Source organism: Tubulanus polymorphus, chromosome 1 (genome assembly GCF_964204645.1).
Source record: "Tubulanus polymorphus chromosome 1, tnTubPoly1.2, whole genome shotgun sequence".
In the NCBI taxonomy this organism is placed as follows: Eukaryota; Metazoa; Nemertea; class Palaeonemertea; order Tubulaniformes; family Tubulanidae; genus Tubulanus; species Tubulanus polymorphus.
The window spans coordinates 30970691-30988399 of NC_134025.1; the positions used below are offsets into that span (position 1 = coordinate 30970691).

Below are 17709 nucleotides of genomic sequence, written 5' to 3' on the forward strand. Positions count from 1 at the left end.
TTTTGGTAAAGAAAAGGGATAACTGATCATACATCACAAAGACAAATTTAGGCGACTTTCTCTTTAGGTCGATTTATGACCGTCAAGTGCTGCCCCTAGACATATCGATAGCGGTGAAAATGGGAACTATACTGACAGGATTACATTCCCACTGCGGCAGGCGAGTGATACGTTAGTTCACTATTAGACTGGTCGCCTGTCCAATTCTATTCGATTTCAAAAACAATCCAATCTATAAACTAGAGTTTAAATCGTACAATAGTCTTAACTGAAGGTAGAGACCGACAACCAGTATAGGGGATTTCTCAGACATGCGAGTAATACTCCACAGCCAACTGGAGGATAGATGTTTTAAATTCATTCATGCTGAACGAACCCGTACATATAAATTGAAGAAACAAGAGAATGTTCATAGATAAATTGATGGAAATTAATAATAAGAGTTTTTTTTTTATTATTCATCATCTATAATACACTGAAGTCATGAATCACACATAAAGAGTCTCTTATTTATTCACTGACTCAAATTACAAACATTTTTCAAACGTGTATGCAGATATTATGATCGGGGGCAAATTGTACAATCATGGATTAAAACCATTCACAGGTCCAACTTAGATTTAGGATAGCGTTTGGACTTGCATCACAACTGTACAACAGACCCCAGACGACGTTGATACAACAATCTGATAGTTTATAAATATAAACCTTCAGGTGTCCCTTCATTTTTACGATAAAGAACGTTTTCTTTCGCTTTTTTAAAGTCTTCATTTGTAACTTTCATACGTCGTTCTCTCAACGCTAATAAACCTGCCTCCGTACAAATAGCTTTAATATCGGCTCCCGATAAATCATCTTTAGCCATTACGTAATCCTCTATTTTAACATCCTCCGCGAGTGTCATACGATTCGTGTGGATGTTGAAAATACGTCGTTTAGTTTTCTCGTCGGGAAGCGGGAATTCTATTTTACGATCGATTCGTCCCGGACGGATCAGAGCCGGGTCCAACGTTTCTATCCGGTTTGTAGCCATTATTACCTGTAAATATATTACACTCATTATTCTACAGTTCAGGATCCGGTTCTACAGTTCAGGATCCAGTTCTACAGTTCTGGATCCATTTCCACAGTTCTGGACCAGTTCCACAATTCTAGATCCAGTTCCACAGTTCTGGATCCAGTTCCACAGTTCTGGACTCAATTCCACAGTTCTGAATCCATTTCCGCAGTTCTAGATCCAAATCCACAGTGGAACTTGATGTTCGGACAAAACACGATTCCTTGCTGAACCGCTGATTTTTCGGAGGTATCCTCATAAAGTATAAAGCTTGTTAAATCAGGGAGATCCAACATGAAGTATGATTCAGTTTGGTTCGGTTTCATTTCAGAAATAGTTTATAAAATATACACACCTTGACGTCACCTCTAGAATCGAAACCATCCAATTGATTTAATAATTCTAACATTGTACGTTGAATTTCTCTTTCACCTCCAGAATTCGACTCATATCTGAAACAATCAATTATATTCCTCAGTTTTCTGTTGAAAAATTTCGCGGACAGCAGAATGAAATTTAGTTTTTACCGCTTGGTTCCGACTGCGTCAATCTCATCGATAAACACAATAGACGGAGCGTGTTCCTCGGCAACGCGGAATAATTCACGAACTAATTTAGGTCCATCTCCCTGAAATACAACAATATTAATTCAATCACAATTCTCAATAATCGACTCAGTTACAGGGAGAGAATTGTATAAAAACTTACGAGATATTTTTGAATCAGTTCAGAACCGACGACTCTAAGGAAGGTAGCTGAAGTCTGATTGGCTACTGCTTTAGCTAATAATGTTTTACCTGTAAATCCAGAAAACATTCGAGACATTGACAAATATTCAAATTCTATTCTCTCTCTTAATCTCGACGCATGAATTTTTGAGAAATTTTGTCACAAATTTGAACAAGTTTTAAACGTTTCAAAACAACACGATCCAGTTTTACAGTTCTAGGTTCAGCCTGTCAACTAATAACTGTTGAACTGGATCGTGATTTTAAAATAAAACCAGTGAAGATACTGACCTGTTCCCGGAGGTCCGTATAGAATGACACCTTTAGGAGGTCGAATTCCCATTTCTTCGTAATATTCGGGATGTGTCAAAGGTAATTCCACAGATTCTTTGATCTCTTGTATTTGCGTATCTAATCCTCCGATATCGGCGTAAGTTTCCTGAGGAGCTTTATCTAGTTTCATTACGGTTACCATCGGATCAGTGTCATCAGACAACACTCCGACTACTGCATGAACCTGGTATATCAATATACACAATCAAAACATGCACAAATATATCATTTCATTATGATCTGAAGGATCCAGTTCAGAGTCCTCAAAATTCAACACTTAGTTCTACAGAGTCCTCAAAATTCAACACTTCAGTTGGAATGAGTGAATCGGAGTAGTCTAGAATTCAATCAACAACTTCCACAACTGAACCCATCTGACCTAGTTAAGTTTGGGATTTTTACCAAGTTTGAGACAAAGCATCTCCAATCATTTCAGAGAATTAAGCAATAGGGGGGATGAGAGGAGGGTGTACGAACCTTATGATTGAGCAGAACAGAACATCCCGGCTCCAACTGATCTTTATCGACGAATGATAAAATACTAACGTAATGTTCACTACCGACAGCGGTAGAAACAATAGCGTGATTATCATCAATGATCTCTTCTAGATTTCCTACAGACATCGGAGTTCCTCGTAAATCATCTACTTTAGATCTCTCTTCCTACAAACAAACAAACAACAATGTATTAAATACTCTTTTCATCTCTCCATTTAGGGAATCATTTACAAATCCAAGTTGTATTTTTTTCAGATTCAGAAGGAGAGAGGCCAGAGAAGAACCTTTGACGAAGAAACTGTGATATCAAATTGTTTTACATGATAGAAAATAAATAAACAATAAAATAATAAATCGGATTTTGTAATTTCAAAGTTACCTCATTCTTTTCTTCTTGTGGCTTCAATCTTTCTTGATTCTTGATGAATTCTTCTTCCAAAAGTAAATAATCTTTGATTCTTTCGAGTTTCAGTAACTTCAGACGGCATCTCGTGTGAGGGGTTACTGAGGACGAGAAAAAAAACATTCATCAACGACAAATCACTTCATACAAATCTATTTCAATAGACATCAGTTCCTCATTGAATCAAACAGGGCCATAAGTCTCAGATTAAAAATTAGTTATTTGACTGTGGATCAAACTTATAAACCAGGGGTGGGTTTCATAGATGTGTAAGAAGAATAATCCCTTTGAACATTTTGAAATTTGTCAGTTATAACCATTGTTTCTCATTGTAACTATGGTGGTTGTCACCCAAATTGAGGATTTACCCTTAGGGATCACTTTGATACTCAGTCTATGAAACCGGGCCCAGGAAAGTGGAATAAGCACAACCCACTGCAGAATCAAACCAGAAAACTGTGGAAGTATATCTAGAAGTCAATAAGTGAACTGATTCTGAACAGTATGAGATTTTTACCTAATGGCAGTTTATTAGCAGCTTCGGGTCCCTTGATTCTCTTCTTTTTCTTGCCGACTCGAGTTGGTATCGGGGGTTCATACTTCTTCTTTTTATCCTTAAATCAAATTCATGAAATATATAACTATCATTATCTCACTTAGTCTATTGTCTAAATGATATACAATAGATTTACTGAAAAATATCAAAAATCAAAAACAGATTTCTGTCTCAATAAAGACCAAGTATGAAGAAATTGTAAAAACATGAGGTTCATTTTAAAGGGGTGATTTAATAAACTGTCATTTCAATCGGATGACACTGCATTTTTCAATCAACTTGAATTTGACATTAAACAATTTTAAATTCTAGCAATACAGGGTTTAACAAACCAAAAATACAAACCTTGTCATCTTTTTTATCGCCCTGGTTTCCACCAGCTCCTCCTGACTGATTCTGACCCTAAAAAAAAAGCAAAAGATGGAAACCGGTCGTCTAACGGAAGTTTAACAGACTACATTTCTAGAGCCGGTTCGCTGTTTATTGAAATCTCTAGAAACCGAACAAACTTTCACAGCTATAAACTGCTTCACAACCCGTCTAACATTATACGGATAATGTTGATTATTAATTTTAAGCGTTAATTTGTTTTATAATGAGAAATTTTCGATTTGAATCTGAGAAAAATTATGCTTTGTCACTCACCATTATGGTCAGACTAATTACCGATGTGGACCGATTTCATATATATCGAAAAATTGATAAACAACAAAAATCGTCAAATAAACTCAAAAAAATGATCTCATTCCTAATTCTTATAAATCAAATTAATGATTTTATGTGTAATATCAGTTCAATAAATTTAATTATTACTTTATTGATGAAATCAATCCAATCTAATTCAGCCAAAAATCAAACTAAGAATGAAAGAAAAATATAACACATTATTAACATTTCACTTAATCAGCTGATAGCAGAATTCATGATAAATTACATTAGAAGGAAAAGTAAAAATCTGAAAGGTGGTAAATAGCACGACTATGACGACGCGAGCGCCCCCTGTCGACGATTAAACGTGCTGCCGCTATTGAGTCGTATTATATTGTTAAAATCGACGATTTACAGGTGATTATTCGATATCTATTGACGATTTGACATTCTATATTGTTTAAATCGATTGTGAATGAATGATTGTCTTAATGGTTGTGATTTGAGGTGATTGTTTAAACTCGACAATCCGCTTTTTAACACCCGATGGATAGTCTGTGTGGGTACTGTTCAGTTTATTAGTCAGTGATAGACAAGTCACGTCAGAGCAGATGTGTTGAGTTTCTGGTGCGACCACGGTTTAGATGTCGCCAGAACTGATGTTTCACTGACTCAGACCCTTAGGGCCGATGGGAAAAATGATCCAATAATGAAGTTATTTTTGATTTACTGAGATTGAGAAGGCAGCATCTGGACAATAGTTTTACTTGTGGAAATCTAGATTTAGTCTATATACCACTGCTTTACCGAAGGAGTCCCTTTTGTAACAACATCCATTAATAATATGCCCCTTTATATTTGAGAAGAGGCCTTCATCTGACTGACCATCTCGCTGTTACTGTTACAGCTACTGGTGCTGCTGCTGCTGCTGGTGCCGTGGTGAAACATGTCCGAAAGCGATCCAGAAAGTGGTGAATGTAGTTCTAGTGATGGAGAACGAAGTAAACAGAAATCTATCCGCAGTGCAGTTATACAGGTCTGTATTAAACACCTTCCTCCCTCTCAATCAAATACTGCATTAACCACCCTCCTCACCCTCAATCAAATACTGCATTAACCACCCTCCTCACCCTCAATCAAATACTGCATTAAACACCCTCCTCCCTCTCAATCAAATACTGCATTAACCACCCTCCTCCCTCTCAATCAAATACTGCATTAAACACCCTCCTCCCTCTCAATCAAATACTGCATTAACCACCCTCCTCCCTCTCGATCAAATACTGCATTAACCACTCTCCTCACCCTCAATCAAATAAACACATCATTAGGGAGGGCTGAGGCGTTGATGTTCAAAATGAGAGCCCCTTAAAAAGACTTTGTGCAGAATGATTAGAATTGAAATTTTGTTTAGTTTAATTAATAGTTAATTTGTGTTTCTTGTTACAGAAAGTTGTTTCTCCAAACCCAACCCCTTCAGCTCCTGCTCCTGATTCTGAGCAGCCGTCTGCTGCTGCTGCTCCTGCACCAGTTCACTCTCCGATTCGAGTTCCTCCCGATGATCCGGACCCTATCGCTGAAGATTCACCTCCTAAAGTTCAACGCAAGTCTGAAATAGTCGACAACAGATCGCCGGAAACTAAACTGAAATCAGAAATAAAAACGGAGAGACCTCGATCGTCGTTATCGCAATCACCGGAACAAAAACAACGTAAATCAGAAATTATTGATAGAAGATCTCCAGAAACTAAGAGAAAAGCTGAATTAGATCTGAACAGGTCGGTGTGCGGTCCATACCTCATCATGTGAACTTCATTCATGTGAAAACTCGTCTATATTTTCTATCATTGTATTTCTAATAGACGGAGTCGGAGCCCTGAGACACCACCTAGTGAACGAAAACGAACTAAATTAGACGGTAGAGATGACCGATCGAGGAGATCTAGAGATCGTGAATACAAGTGAGTTTTCCATCAATCACAACTCATTAAACTCTTCAGTTAAAATCACTTCGCAACGTTTGAAATTAAGTCTAATAAAATGACAATATGAAATTGGATCCGGGACCTGGCTCCACAGTTGTGAGTTTGAGTTAATTCCCTAGTTAAAATTAGTTAATTTTCTCAATGATTAAACTCTGGAGCTGGTTGCACAGTCATGGCTTTGACTTGAGACCATTCTAAGACGAACTTAGTTCAATGGCCAATCTAAAAACTTAAGACAAGTCTTAAGATTTAAGACTACTTTTGGACTTACGTCGCGACTGTGCAACTAGCCCCTGGAGTAAAATCTAACGCAGCAACTGTAGAACTGGATCCAGAACTGTAGAAGGGGGTACAAAATTGTTAAGTTGGGTTTATGATTGTATGAACTGCAGTTGAATGCGATTTCTTGTTTTCTATGGACAGCGATCGTAAACGTAAAGCTGGTGATACGGAGAAGATTTCGACGCCGCCCCCGAAAAAAAAGAAAGATACGGAATCTTTACCGACCCGAACCGGTGGAGCTTACATTCCTCCCGCTAAACTACGTATGATGCAAGCAAAAATTACTGATAAATCCAGGTAAGCCGGTCCTTCCTCGTAACTTATCCCCTTCTATCTTATCTTCTCCTAGCTCAGGCTCAACAGACCGCTTTAATCTTGTGACGATGATTTTATTTTGTAGTATTGAATTTCAACGTTTGGCCTGGGAAGCTTTAAAGAAATCAATAAATGGTTTGATAAATAAAGTGAACGTATCGAATATCGATATCGTTGTTAGGGAATTATTTCAAGAGAATATCGTCAGAGGAAGGTAACAAAAATAAGAGTTTATCATTTCGATGAAACTTCAGTCTTGAAGTGAACTGTGCTTACCACAGTCAGAGCAGATTGCCTCACAGTATTACGTGCCCCCGGACTCTGTTTGTCACGGAGCTGAATGTCACGTGCCCCCGGACTCTGTTTGTCACGGAGCTGAATGTCACGTGCCCCCGGACTCTGTTTGTCACGGAGCTGAATGTCACGTGCCCCCGGACTCTGCTTGTCACGGAGCTGAATGTCACATGCCCCCCGACTCTGTTTGTCACGGAGCTGAATGTCACGTGCCCCCGGACTCTGTTTGTCACGGAGCTGAATGTCACGTGCCCCCGGACTCTGCTTGTCACGGAGCTGAATGTCACATGCCCCCCGACTCTGTTTGTCACGGAGCTGAATGTCACGTGCCCCCGGACTCTGTTTGTCACGGAGCTGAATGTCACGTGCCCCCGGACTCTGTTTGTCACGGAGCTGAATGTCACGTGCCCCCGGACTCTGTTTGTCACGGAGCCCCCGGACTCTGTTTGTCACAGAGCCCCGGACTCTGTTTGTCACGGAGCCCCCCGGACTCTGTTTGTCGCGTGCCCCCGGACTCTGTTTGTCACGGAGCCCCCGGACTCTGTTTCTATTGTATATCTAATCGATGATGTTATTATTTGTAGAGGTTTATTGTCTCGTGCTGTAATCCAGGCTCAAGCTGCGTCTCCTACGTTCACTCATGTTTACGCAGCGTTCACCGCTATCATTAACTCACGATTCCCGAATATCGGTGAACTCATTCTACGCCGTCTTATCATACTGTTCCGTAAGGGTTACCGTAGAAACGATAAAGCTATTTGTTTATCGGCGACCAGGTTTATCGCTCATCTCGTTAATCAACAAGTCGTAAGTATTTCTGTCACACAATTATTACACATCAGAGAATTCTAAATCTTTTCTTGAAAGTCTGGGAATTTGAATATTTTCACTCGTGCTGGTGACGAGTGGCACAAGGAACCTCTTGATAAGAAACAGCTCCCAATGAGGATATCTTATAACTTAATCGGGGAATTTTAATATTTTTACTCTATGTTGTTCTTGCTGGAAATGAATGGCACTAGGAACCTCTTGATAGGAAACGGGAAAGATCATAATTGAATCAGGGAATTTCAACTGTGGGTTTATGGTCAGAAAAATATCAGGGAATGATTTTTGGATTCCCTGATCTGTAAAAACCCTCTTGCTCATTCATGTTTATCTATTTAAACCCCGTTTTAAATTTCAGGCTCACGAAGTCGTCGCGTTGGAAATATTAACGTTACTATTAGAAACCCCTACGGATGACTCGGTGGAAGTAGCGTGTGGATTCCTGCAGGAATGTGGAATGAAACTAACCGATGTTTCTCCACGTGGAATGCACGCTATATTCGATCGATTGCGCAATGCGTTACACGAGTCTCACATCGATAAACGAGTTCAGTATATGGTCGAAGTGATGTTTCAAGTGAGAAAAGACGGATTCAAGGATCACGTTACGATTGTGGAAGGGTTGGATTTAGTCGAGGAAGATGATCAGTTTACTCACATGTTATCATTGGAAGAACAAGTGAATTCTGAAGATATTCTCAGTAAGTTTAAAGTATTGATGTATGTAAATGTATTCGACCGTATTTCCAGGGTTTATAGCTTGTCATTGAAGTTAGTTCTTTACTCTGAAGACCTGAAAGAATATTTACTTTTTGCAAAAATTTCCAAAAGTTCTTATTTAATGAATTGTGGTATCCCTACCTAAGTATTTCTCAAAGAATATCTCTAGATTACACGCGTTAGGAGCCATCCTATTCATTCCAATCCAGTGGGCGGCTCCAGGTCACCTGGGATTGTCTATGAAAGGAATGTGCGTAAATTCTGGATTATTTTAATGTTTTTTAGACGTGTTTAAATTTGATCCTGATTTCATCGCGAATGAAGAGAAATATAAACAGATCAAGAAGACTATTCTAGACGAGGATTCTGGATCGGATTCAGACGAATCCGGAGGAAGTGGATCATCAGAATCAGGATCCGGATCAGATTCTGAAAGTGAAGATGGTAAGAGAATAATAATTCTTGTTTTACAAACATAGTTTTGAATTATATTCAAAATTATCAACGTTGAAAACTTTCAGATCTTTTATGTTCTTTCTATTTCATATCAGATATTTTACCAAACTTGGACAAACAATATTTAATTTTTCAATAAGTTGTCAGAAACTATGCTGGTAATCTTATCTATAAGAAAAAAATAATTGTTCTACGCAGTTTTTGGTTAAATGAATACAACTGTTTGCGTATAAATATCTTTGTTTATTTTCTTTTTAAGCAAATTGTTTGTAGATACATCGTAAATTGAATGTAAAATACTTCGTTATCAGATATTAGACTGATAACCAGTGAATGGATCCAGGGTTTTAGTTGTAACTAATATTGAGAATGTTTTATTGTTTATATTTCTACAGATGAAGGAAAACAGTTAATAATCGACGCCACGGAAACTAATTTAGTCGCTCTTCGTCGTACAATTTACCTGACGTTTCAATCGAGTTTAGATTTTGAAGAGTGCGCTCATAAAGTCCTTAAAATGCAGCTAAAACCCGGACAGGAGGTTAGTGTTTTATTTACTGAATTCAACCATTTCTTCATTACAATTATTACTACAACAGATGTAGCAGAGATGCAGGAGTTTCCCATCGTCAGTACTTTATTCAGGCTGAGCACGTTGCCGTAATCCTGCTGGACATTTTGTTATTTGCTAAGTTGCATGCATTTTGAAAATGGTGGCAGAAGTGGCCAAAAATGTCAAATCCTCCTTTCAAAAAGAATAATTTTATTAGTTCTGATTTTTTCGGAATCTGCCACTAAAATCGGTGTTGTAGTTTTAATCATCTGGGCCCAGTTTCACAAACAAGTTAAACTCAAATTTTTCATGTTTTCAATGAGGGCAACAATTAAAACATAACTGTTTTAGGCTTAAACTTTTTCGTGAAACCGGGCCCTGAATGAGCAAAAACCATAAACCATGAAACACATTACGCAATGCTGTAATTTCAGGTGGAATTGTGTAATATGATACTTGATTGCTGCGCTCAACAGAGAACTTATGAGAAATTCTATGGATTATTAGCTCAGGTCAGTGTGTGTTTTATAAATCATAACATACCTCCTTTATCTGAACCCAGTTCCACAGTAACTGTGAGTTAGAGTTAACTCTGAACTCGGGATCCTTAGTAAAAATCAGTTCATTTTCAATGAGTCAAATCTAAACTCACAACTGTGGAACCGGGTCCACAACCGTGGAACTGGGTCATGTGTGTACGTAGTGTCAAACCCGCACTGAAGTCATGTCCCTATTTTAGTCGTCAACATAATGATCGCCCAAACTACACTGACTTTCCCTGTCTCATACCCCCCTCCCTCCTCTCGCTCTGAATTATCAAACTCTGGTGTTGATTTATTGTTGTTTTTATTTATAGAGATTTTGTCAGTTGAACAAGATTTATATCGAGCCGTTCGAGACGATATTTCAGGAACAGTATTCAACAATCCATCGCCTGGAAACGAATAAACTTCGTAACGTCGCCAAATTCTTCGCTCATCTTCTTCACACGGACGCCATCTCGTGGGCGGTAAGGTTAAAACCATGCAGCTGAAACCTCACTCCGTCGCATCACGCCAAGTTTTCAGCGTTAGTTTTGCGGTTTGTTTTTTAGGTTTTAGAACATATCAAACTGAATGAAGAAGACACAACTTCATCCAGTCGAATTTTCATTAAGATTTTCTTCCAAGAATTATCGGAATATCTCGGTTTACCGAAACTGAACGCACGCCTTAAGGATGAGTAAGTTTATACGGCATCAAAATCAGCTACTACACTCTCATATCTCTCTCACCTCCACCCTCTACCTCCCTCACCTCCACCTCTCTCACCTCCACCCTCTACCTCCCTCACCTCCCCAACTCTCACCTTCACCCTCTACCTCCCTCACCTCCCCATCTCTCTCACCTCCACCCTCTAGCTCCCTCACCTCCCCCTCTCTCATCTCTCTGCCTCTCTCACCTCCCCCTCTACCTCTCTCACCTCCCCCTCTACCTCCCTCACCTCCCCCTCTCTCACCTCCACCCTCTACCTCCCTCACCTCCCCATCTCTCTCACCTCCACCCTCTAGCTCCCTCACCTCCCCCTCTCTCATCTCTCTGCCTCTCTCACCTCCCCCTCTACCTCTCTCACCTCCCCCTCTACCTCTATCACCTCCCCCTCTACCTCTCTCACCTCCCCCTCTACCTCTCTCACCTCCCCCTCTCCCTCTTCTATCTCTGTATAACAAAGTGAAGATGTATTATTATTTTCTAGGACTATGCTACCGTACTATGAAGGTGTTCTACCTCGTGATAATCCTAGAAACACTAGATTTGCCATTAATTTCTTCACTACTATCGGCCTCGGCGGTCTCACGTAAGTATCAATTACATTTCAGCCATAATAAAAAACCAACCTGTTGATCCAAACATTTCATTGAGAATAATCTGTTTTGTTTGTAGGGAAGAATTGAGGGATCATTTAAAGAATCAATCCAAACAAATGGCGCAGGAGAAACTTCAACAAAAATCTTCTTCAGAAAGTAGTTCTTCTGATAGTAGTTCATCAAGTAGTTCTTCAGGTAACTATCATCGACTTATACAACATGCAACATACAATCAACAACTTTCAACATACAACTTACATCATACAACATTCCACATACGACTAACAACATCTATCTTAAAATAAAAAACTTTTAAAATTCTGAGATTTTGTTTAAATTTATTTCAGATTCTGCCGATTCGAGTGATTCTTCTTCGTCGGATTCCGATACCGAAAAAAATCGCCGACGTAAAACGAGTAAATCGAAAAAAGCAGCGAAAATTCGAAAAGAACTCGAAAAACTGGATAAAAAAACGGATAAAAACCAGAAAAATAAAAACAAACGTTTAGAAAATAACGGCGTGGAAAATAAACTGAAATCAAAACGAAAGAATGAAAAAACTGAAATGAATCATCGCGAGGATATAAATACACGATTAAAACAACGCGCTGGATATACTAATAATAATACTTCACCCCCGTCATACGTCAATAAACCTACTGATCATCAATCACCTGATAATAAACATAGACACAGTTCGCCCCCTAGTGACCGTAGAATAGATTATGATACTCGTCGTAGAGATCAGAGTGCTGACAATTCCAATTTTAGACGTAGAGATAGCCCAGAGCCCATGAGAGACAGGCGCAGGGGTAGTCCAGAGCCCATGAGAGACAGGCGCAGGGGTAGTCCGGAGCCTGTAAGAGACCAGCGCAGGGGTAGTCCGGAGCCTGTAAGAGACCAGCGCAGGGGTAGTCCAGAGCCCATGAGAGACAGGCGCAGGGGTAGTCCGGAGCCCATGAGAGACCAGCGCAGGGGTAGTCCTGAGCCCATGAGAGACAGGCGTAGGTGCAGTCCAGAGCCTGTGAGAGACGAGCGTAGGGGTAGTCCAGAACCTTTTAGACGTAGGGGCAGTCCTGAGCCCATGAGAGACAGGCGAAGAGACAGTCCAGAACCTTTTAGACGTAGGATTAGCCCAGAGCCGTTTAGACGTAGGGACAGTCCTGAGCCCATGAGAGACAGGAGAAGGGATAGCCCAGAACCATATAGATACAGAGGCAGTCCTGAGCCTTATAGACGCGGGGATAGCAGAGAGCCCATGAGAGACTGGCGAAGGGACAGCAGAGAGCCATTGAGAGACTGGAGGAGGGACAGCCCAGAACCTTATAGACGTAGAGAAAGCCCTGAGCCATTTAGGGATGGATACAGGGACAGTCGTGAGCCTTTTAGACATGGAGACAGTCGTGAGCCTTTTAGACATGGAGACAGTCGTGAGCCTTTCAGGCGTGGAGACAGTCGTGAGCCTTTCAGACGTGGGGATAGCCGTGAGCCTTTCAGGCGTGGGGATAGCCGTGAGCCTTTCAGACGTGGGGATAGTCGGGAGCCTTTCAGACGTGGGGATAGTCGGGAGCCTTTCAGACGTGGGGGCAGCCCGGGAGTTAGAGACCGAAGAAGAGAAAGCCCAGAGCCGACGAGGGGCAGTAGACTGAGCCCGGAACCGGTGAGAGGCAGGTACGATCGAGAGAGAAGTCCGAATGTTCGATCCAGGAATGATCAGCAGCAAGCTGAGAGCAGACGCAAAGAAACTCCGGATCAGAATAACTCAACATCGCGACCAATCAAAACAGAGAAATCAATAGATGATATTCGTAATAATTACGAGAGTGATTCAGATGATCCTCGAATCAGAGAGAAACAGAGCAAACATAATGGAGAGAAAGACACCTCCTCCTCGCGAGGTCGAATACTGAATAATTCCAGACGTAGATCCTCGTCCAGTAGTAGCAGCAGCAGCAGTAGCGGCAGCAGATCACCCGATATACAGAGAAATAGAAATAAAAAAAGACGCGAGGAAAGTTCATCAGAAAGTGAGGAAGATGAACGACAGAGAGCGAGGAAAAAACCTCAACGTACGAATAAACGAGATAGTCCCTCGGAGGATGAGGGTAGAAATAAACAACGAGATAGAAATTCATCGGAAAAACAGCAGAGAAAGAAAATAACGAGGCGTTCGTCATCGGAGGAAAGAGAGGAACCATCTACTGTCGATAGCAGGAGGAAAACTAATAAAAAACGTGATGAGAGTTCTGAGAGCAGCAAGAAAAAAACTAACTCAAAACGCAGAGAGAGTTCTGAGGAAAGTGGTAGCAAGAAGAGAAATAACTCAAAACGAAGAGAGAGTTCAGAAGAGACTCGTAATAAGAGGAAAAATAACTCAAAAGTGAGAGAGAGTTCTGAAGAAACTCGTAGCAAGAGAAAAACAAACTCAAAACGAAGAGAGAGTTCCGAGGAAAGTCATAGCAAGAAGAGAAATAACTCGAAACGTAGAGAGAGTTCTGTGGACAGTTTGAGTAGAAAGAAAAATCGCGTTTCCCTGGAACGAGTTGATAGAAGAAATAAGCGTGATGATAATGAATCTGAGGAGATTGAAACAAACAACAAGAAAAACTCATTAAAGAAAGAACGGAAGATTGAAGAAAAACCTCGTAGAATAGGAGAAAATTCTGAGGAGCTTGAAAATAGGAATAAACAGAAAACTGTCATTGCATCTGCTGCTGCTGCTGCTGCACCAGTATTACCTGCTTCTAAATGGAGGAGTATTGAACAGCCGAGGACACCGAGTCCACAGAACAAGTCACCCAGTCCAAAGAGGAGGTCACCAAGTCCAAAGAGAAGATCACCGAGTCCGAAGAGAAGGTCACCAAGTCCGAAGAGAAGATCACCGAGTCCAAAGAGGAACAAGAGGTCAGTAAGCCGTGAGAGGCGGAAGAGGTCAAATGATTCCGCAAGTAGAAAACTGAAAGAAAAGAGGTCACCAAGTCATGAGAGGCAACGTTCGAAGCATGAGAGGAACAAGAGGTCAATAAGTCCAGAAAAGAAGAGGTCAATGAGTGGTGAGAGGAGAAAGAGGTCAATGAGTGGAGATAGGAGAAAGAGGTCAATGAGTGGAGATAGGAGAAAGAGGTCAATGAGTGGTGAAAGGAAAAAGGGGTCAATGAGTGGAGATAGGAGAAAGAGGTCAATGAGTGGAGAGAGGAGAAATAGGTCAATGAGCGGAGAAAGGAGAAAGAGGTCAATGAGTGGAGAGAGGAGAAAGAGGTCAATGAGTGGAGAGAGGAGAAAGAGGTCAATGAGTGGAGAGAGGAGAAAGAGGTCAATGAGTGGAGAGAGGAGAAAGAGGTCAATGAGTGGAGAGAGGAGAAAGAGGTCGGATGATTCGTCTGCTAGAAAACCAAAAGAAAGAAAAGTAGAAAATCCTAGAGAAATGAAACAAAGTTCGCAAAACTTGAATAGAAAATCAACGAGAAAAGTTGAGAAGAATAAAAGAGTAAAGAATAGTGATGATAGTTCTGATAGTAGCAGTGATAGTGACGGTAGTTCCTCCTCGAGTAGTTCCGGTAGTTCTAGCAGCAATAGTAGTAGTAATAGTTCTAGTAGTTCCGATACAGATGAAGCACCAAAAAAATCAACTACGAAAGTGTCGAAGAAATCACCGAGATCCAGACACGACAGCAGTGACTGATGACCTGAGACTAATGAAGGACCAGAGACCGGGGAGGGTCTGGCCTGTGACCCAGATCAGCGGACTGATGAGTTGGCCTGAGACCTGGGGAACTAGGGGGCCCAGGTTACATGTATACAAAATTTAAACGTAAACTTAATTTAGTAGACTCTGCTCAAGTGAGACCATCAAAATTTGTTCAACCAGTGATATCCAAGTTTGATGTTATGTATCCCCCCAGTTAAACAGTTATCTCTGAGTTAAACAGTTATCTCTGAGTTAAACAGTTATCTCTGAGTTAAACAGTTATCTCTGAGTTAAACAGTTATCTCTGAGTTAAACAGTAATCTCTTGAGTTAAACAGTTATCTCTGAGTTAAACAGTTATCTCTGAGTTAAACAGTTATCTCTAAGTTGAACAGTTATCTCTTGAGTCGAACGGTTATCTCTTGAGTTAAACGGTTATCTCTTTGAGTCAAAAAGTTATCTCTAAGTTGAATGAATCCGACTTGAGGCAGTCTACTATACTACAATGTAATATGTTCGATGATACATTGTATTGATGTTGATACAATGTATTATTATAAGCGTTGAATGAAGTGATCTGAATTCACTGCTGTTTATTGTATTATAACACGCAACATAAAACATTGTACATGTAATATATGTGGTTGTATAATGTTCTTCACATTTTGCATTTAAATGTCAAATTCTTCATGTAAAATCCTGTTGAAACAATTGAGAGCGAATGGAACCATCCAACTGTGCATTTTATACATCATCGTCATTTAGGTAATCAATGTAAAGATTGGATGTATGAAAAATCATCAATTTTGTGCTTGTAAAAATAAAACTGATTATTACATGTTTAAAACTGGTTCAACAAAATAAATATTTATAAATGAATTTTGTAAATAAACCTAGAATTTTTCTTTTGTGATTTGTTGCTCAGTACATGAGGACAGATGAAGCCCAACCCCGAGGATAACAATGCTGTTCCACCTGAAGATGCCCCTAAGGATTACCAAAGCTGAACGAACAAAGAAAGATTTGTGCTAAACTAAAGGATACTTGTATTTCTTTGAATATATCACAGATAAAATGTTTAACAATTGAATTATAATAATCAAAACGGGGACCGTTTCACAGATACGTAAGCATCAGGGGCCATTTCATGAGTGAAGAGTGGGCTGTTTTAAACTTCATTAAGCAGCTGATGTATTTTGATTGGAGGCAGTATGTCGTATTGATTGGCTGAAAGTTTCCTCATCCGTAAAGTCGGTAAAAACAACTGGATTTTATCACCCTACAAATAATACAAATAACACGATAATTACACGTCAGTAGCGATACAGTTGACGGCCAATATGACGCATGTGTTACGTACGGCTGACCTTGGATTAATAACTGTACTTCAAGGTCTGACATATATATCACAATTAAAACCACCATAAATGGTATATATTCGAATTTATGTTATTTCTATGCTGAAAGATTACGCCCCGCCATTACAATTATCGAAATTGATATATTCAAATCTATGTTAATTTATGCAAAAAATACTTTCTAACGAACCTTTTTGAATAAAGTCTTGAATTTCTCCTGTTTATAATGTGAACAGTAGTTATTGTGTAGTTGTTGAATAGAAGCGAAACTGACACGTGACTTGCGATCAGGGGCCGGGGGAAGCGGGTATTCCCATCTGTAAGTGCACTCAGAGGATGTTAACCCGCTACTCGCCGCCGCTGAGCTCAGTTTAGGCAAATTTACAAAACTACTTGTTGTATTTGGACGAGCTTCCGGCACCGGTATCACATCATCAGCTCCCCTGAAAAACAACAAAATCAGAGGCTTGAAATAATTTCTTCATAATTGTCCTGCTGGGATAATAGTGGATTCTTTCTTTAAAGAGGCATCATTAAATCAATTACGTAGATAGGTTTTGTTCTTACGTTATCGGTGACGGTTTCTTGTCAGTTTTGATCGTTGGATGTTTTGAATCCAGTTTATCACTGGTAGTGGTAGCACTAAACCAGGGTAAATAACTAGTCCAGTTTAGATTGACCACGCCGTATTTACTGTTTCCACTGTGGATTAGAAACAATTATGACTATATTACAAGTGTGGACAATGTATGAAAATTTGAAAATAAACTCAATGCTAAATCAAATGTCTACAAGTTGATTAAGTGCAACTATTTGAAGTTGATGTGGCTCAGGGCTTTGGCCCTTCATCAGATAACAACAGATGAAATGTAAATATAACAACATTTAAAAACGTACACAGTCAAATTTTCAGTATTGAAGGCTAATCTTGCTGGTTTTGGTTGTATAAGATAATACGTTAAATCTTTCGTTTCCGTTTTTAGCAACGAGAAGACGACAGTATGTACAACTCTCATGCCATCATTAGCGGAGATCATCGGGTAATCCGCCGGCAGACGAACTATCGGCGCTGGAGTGAGATCTACAGCACTTTTTAAACGTCCAACTCGTTTCAGTTCCTGACGTCGTTCAGCATTAGCCAACTTCACAACCTCTCTCCATT

General features: G+C 40.0%; 2 protein-coding genes across 3 annotated transcripts; one reads left to right on the forward strand and one right to left on the reverse strand.

The window, feature by feature from the left end:
- Window positions 1-443: 443 nt before the first annotated feature.
- On the reverse strand, window positions 444-5171 carry LOC141915539 (26S proteasome regulatory subunit 4). The gene is made up of 10 exons (XM_074807109.1): window positions 5109-5171; window positions 3921-3977; window positions 3537-3633; window positions 2996-3120; window positions 2596-2781; window positions 2077-2302; window positions 1766-1854; window positions 1585-1685; window positions 1413-1509; window positions 444-1039 (listed from the first exon to the last, which is right to left on the reverse strand). The coding sequence occupies exons 1-10, from the start codon at window positions 5169-5171 to the stop codon at window positions 695-697; spliced, it is 1386 nt and encodes a 461-aa protein (XP_074663210.1). The 3' UTR covers window positions 444-694.
- Window positions 4577-16041, forward strand: LOC141898149 (uncharacterized). Of its 2 annotated transcripts, none has more exons than XM_074783989.1 (16): window positions 4577-4640; window positions 5131-5259; window positions 5673-6001; window positions 6086-6184; window positions 6632-6787; window positions 6891-7019; window positions 7684-7906; window positions 8286-8628; window positions 8933-9091; window positions 9499-9644; window positions 10091-10168; window positions 10513-10665; window positions 10750-10877; window positions 11391-11492; window positions 11579-11697; window positions 11850-16041. In XM_074783989.1, exons 2-16 carry the CDS (start codon window positions 5170-5172, stop codon window positions 15182-15184), a joined length of 5589 nt encoding a protein of 1862 aa, XP_074640090.1. In that variant the 5' UTR covers window positions 4577-4640; window positions 5131-5169; the 3' UTR covers window positions 15185-16041. The 2 variants fall into 2 exon arrangements, with proteins under 2 accessions (XP_074640090.1, XP_074640091.1); XM_074783990.1 differs by lacking the exon at window positions 4577-4640 and adding an exon at window positions 4820-4850.
- The last annotated feature ends 1668 nt before the right edge of the window (window positions 16042-17709 follow it).

Bases quoted from the DNA above. Each gene is read 5' to 3' on its own strand.
- LOC141915539 (XM_074807109.1), bottom strand. From the start codon at position 5,171: ATGTTTCACCACGGCACCAGCAGCAGCAGCAGCACCAGTAGCTGTAAC. The intron at 2,782-2,995 runs GTAACTTTGAAA...GTTTGTTTGTAG, and splicing joins CACAAGAAGAAAAGAATGAG to GAAGAGAGATCTAAAGTAGA. The intron at 1,686-1,765 runs GTAAGTTTTTAT...GTTGTATTTCAG, and splicing joins AACTGATTCAAAAATATCTC to GGAGATGGACCTAAATTAGT.
- LOC141898149 (XM_074783989.1), top strand. From the start codon at position 5,170: ATGTCCGAAAGCGATCCAGAAAGTGGTGAATGTAGTTCTAGTGATGGA. The intron at 6,002-6,085 runs GTCGGTGTGCGG...TATTTCTAATAG, and splicing joins GCTGAATTAGATCTGAACAG to ACGGAGTCGGAGCCCTGAGA. The intron at 10,666-10,749 runs GTAAGGTTAAAA...TTTGTTTTTTAG, and splicing joins CGGACGCCATCTCGTGGGCG to GTTTTAGAACATATCAAACT.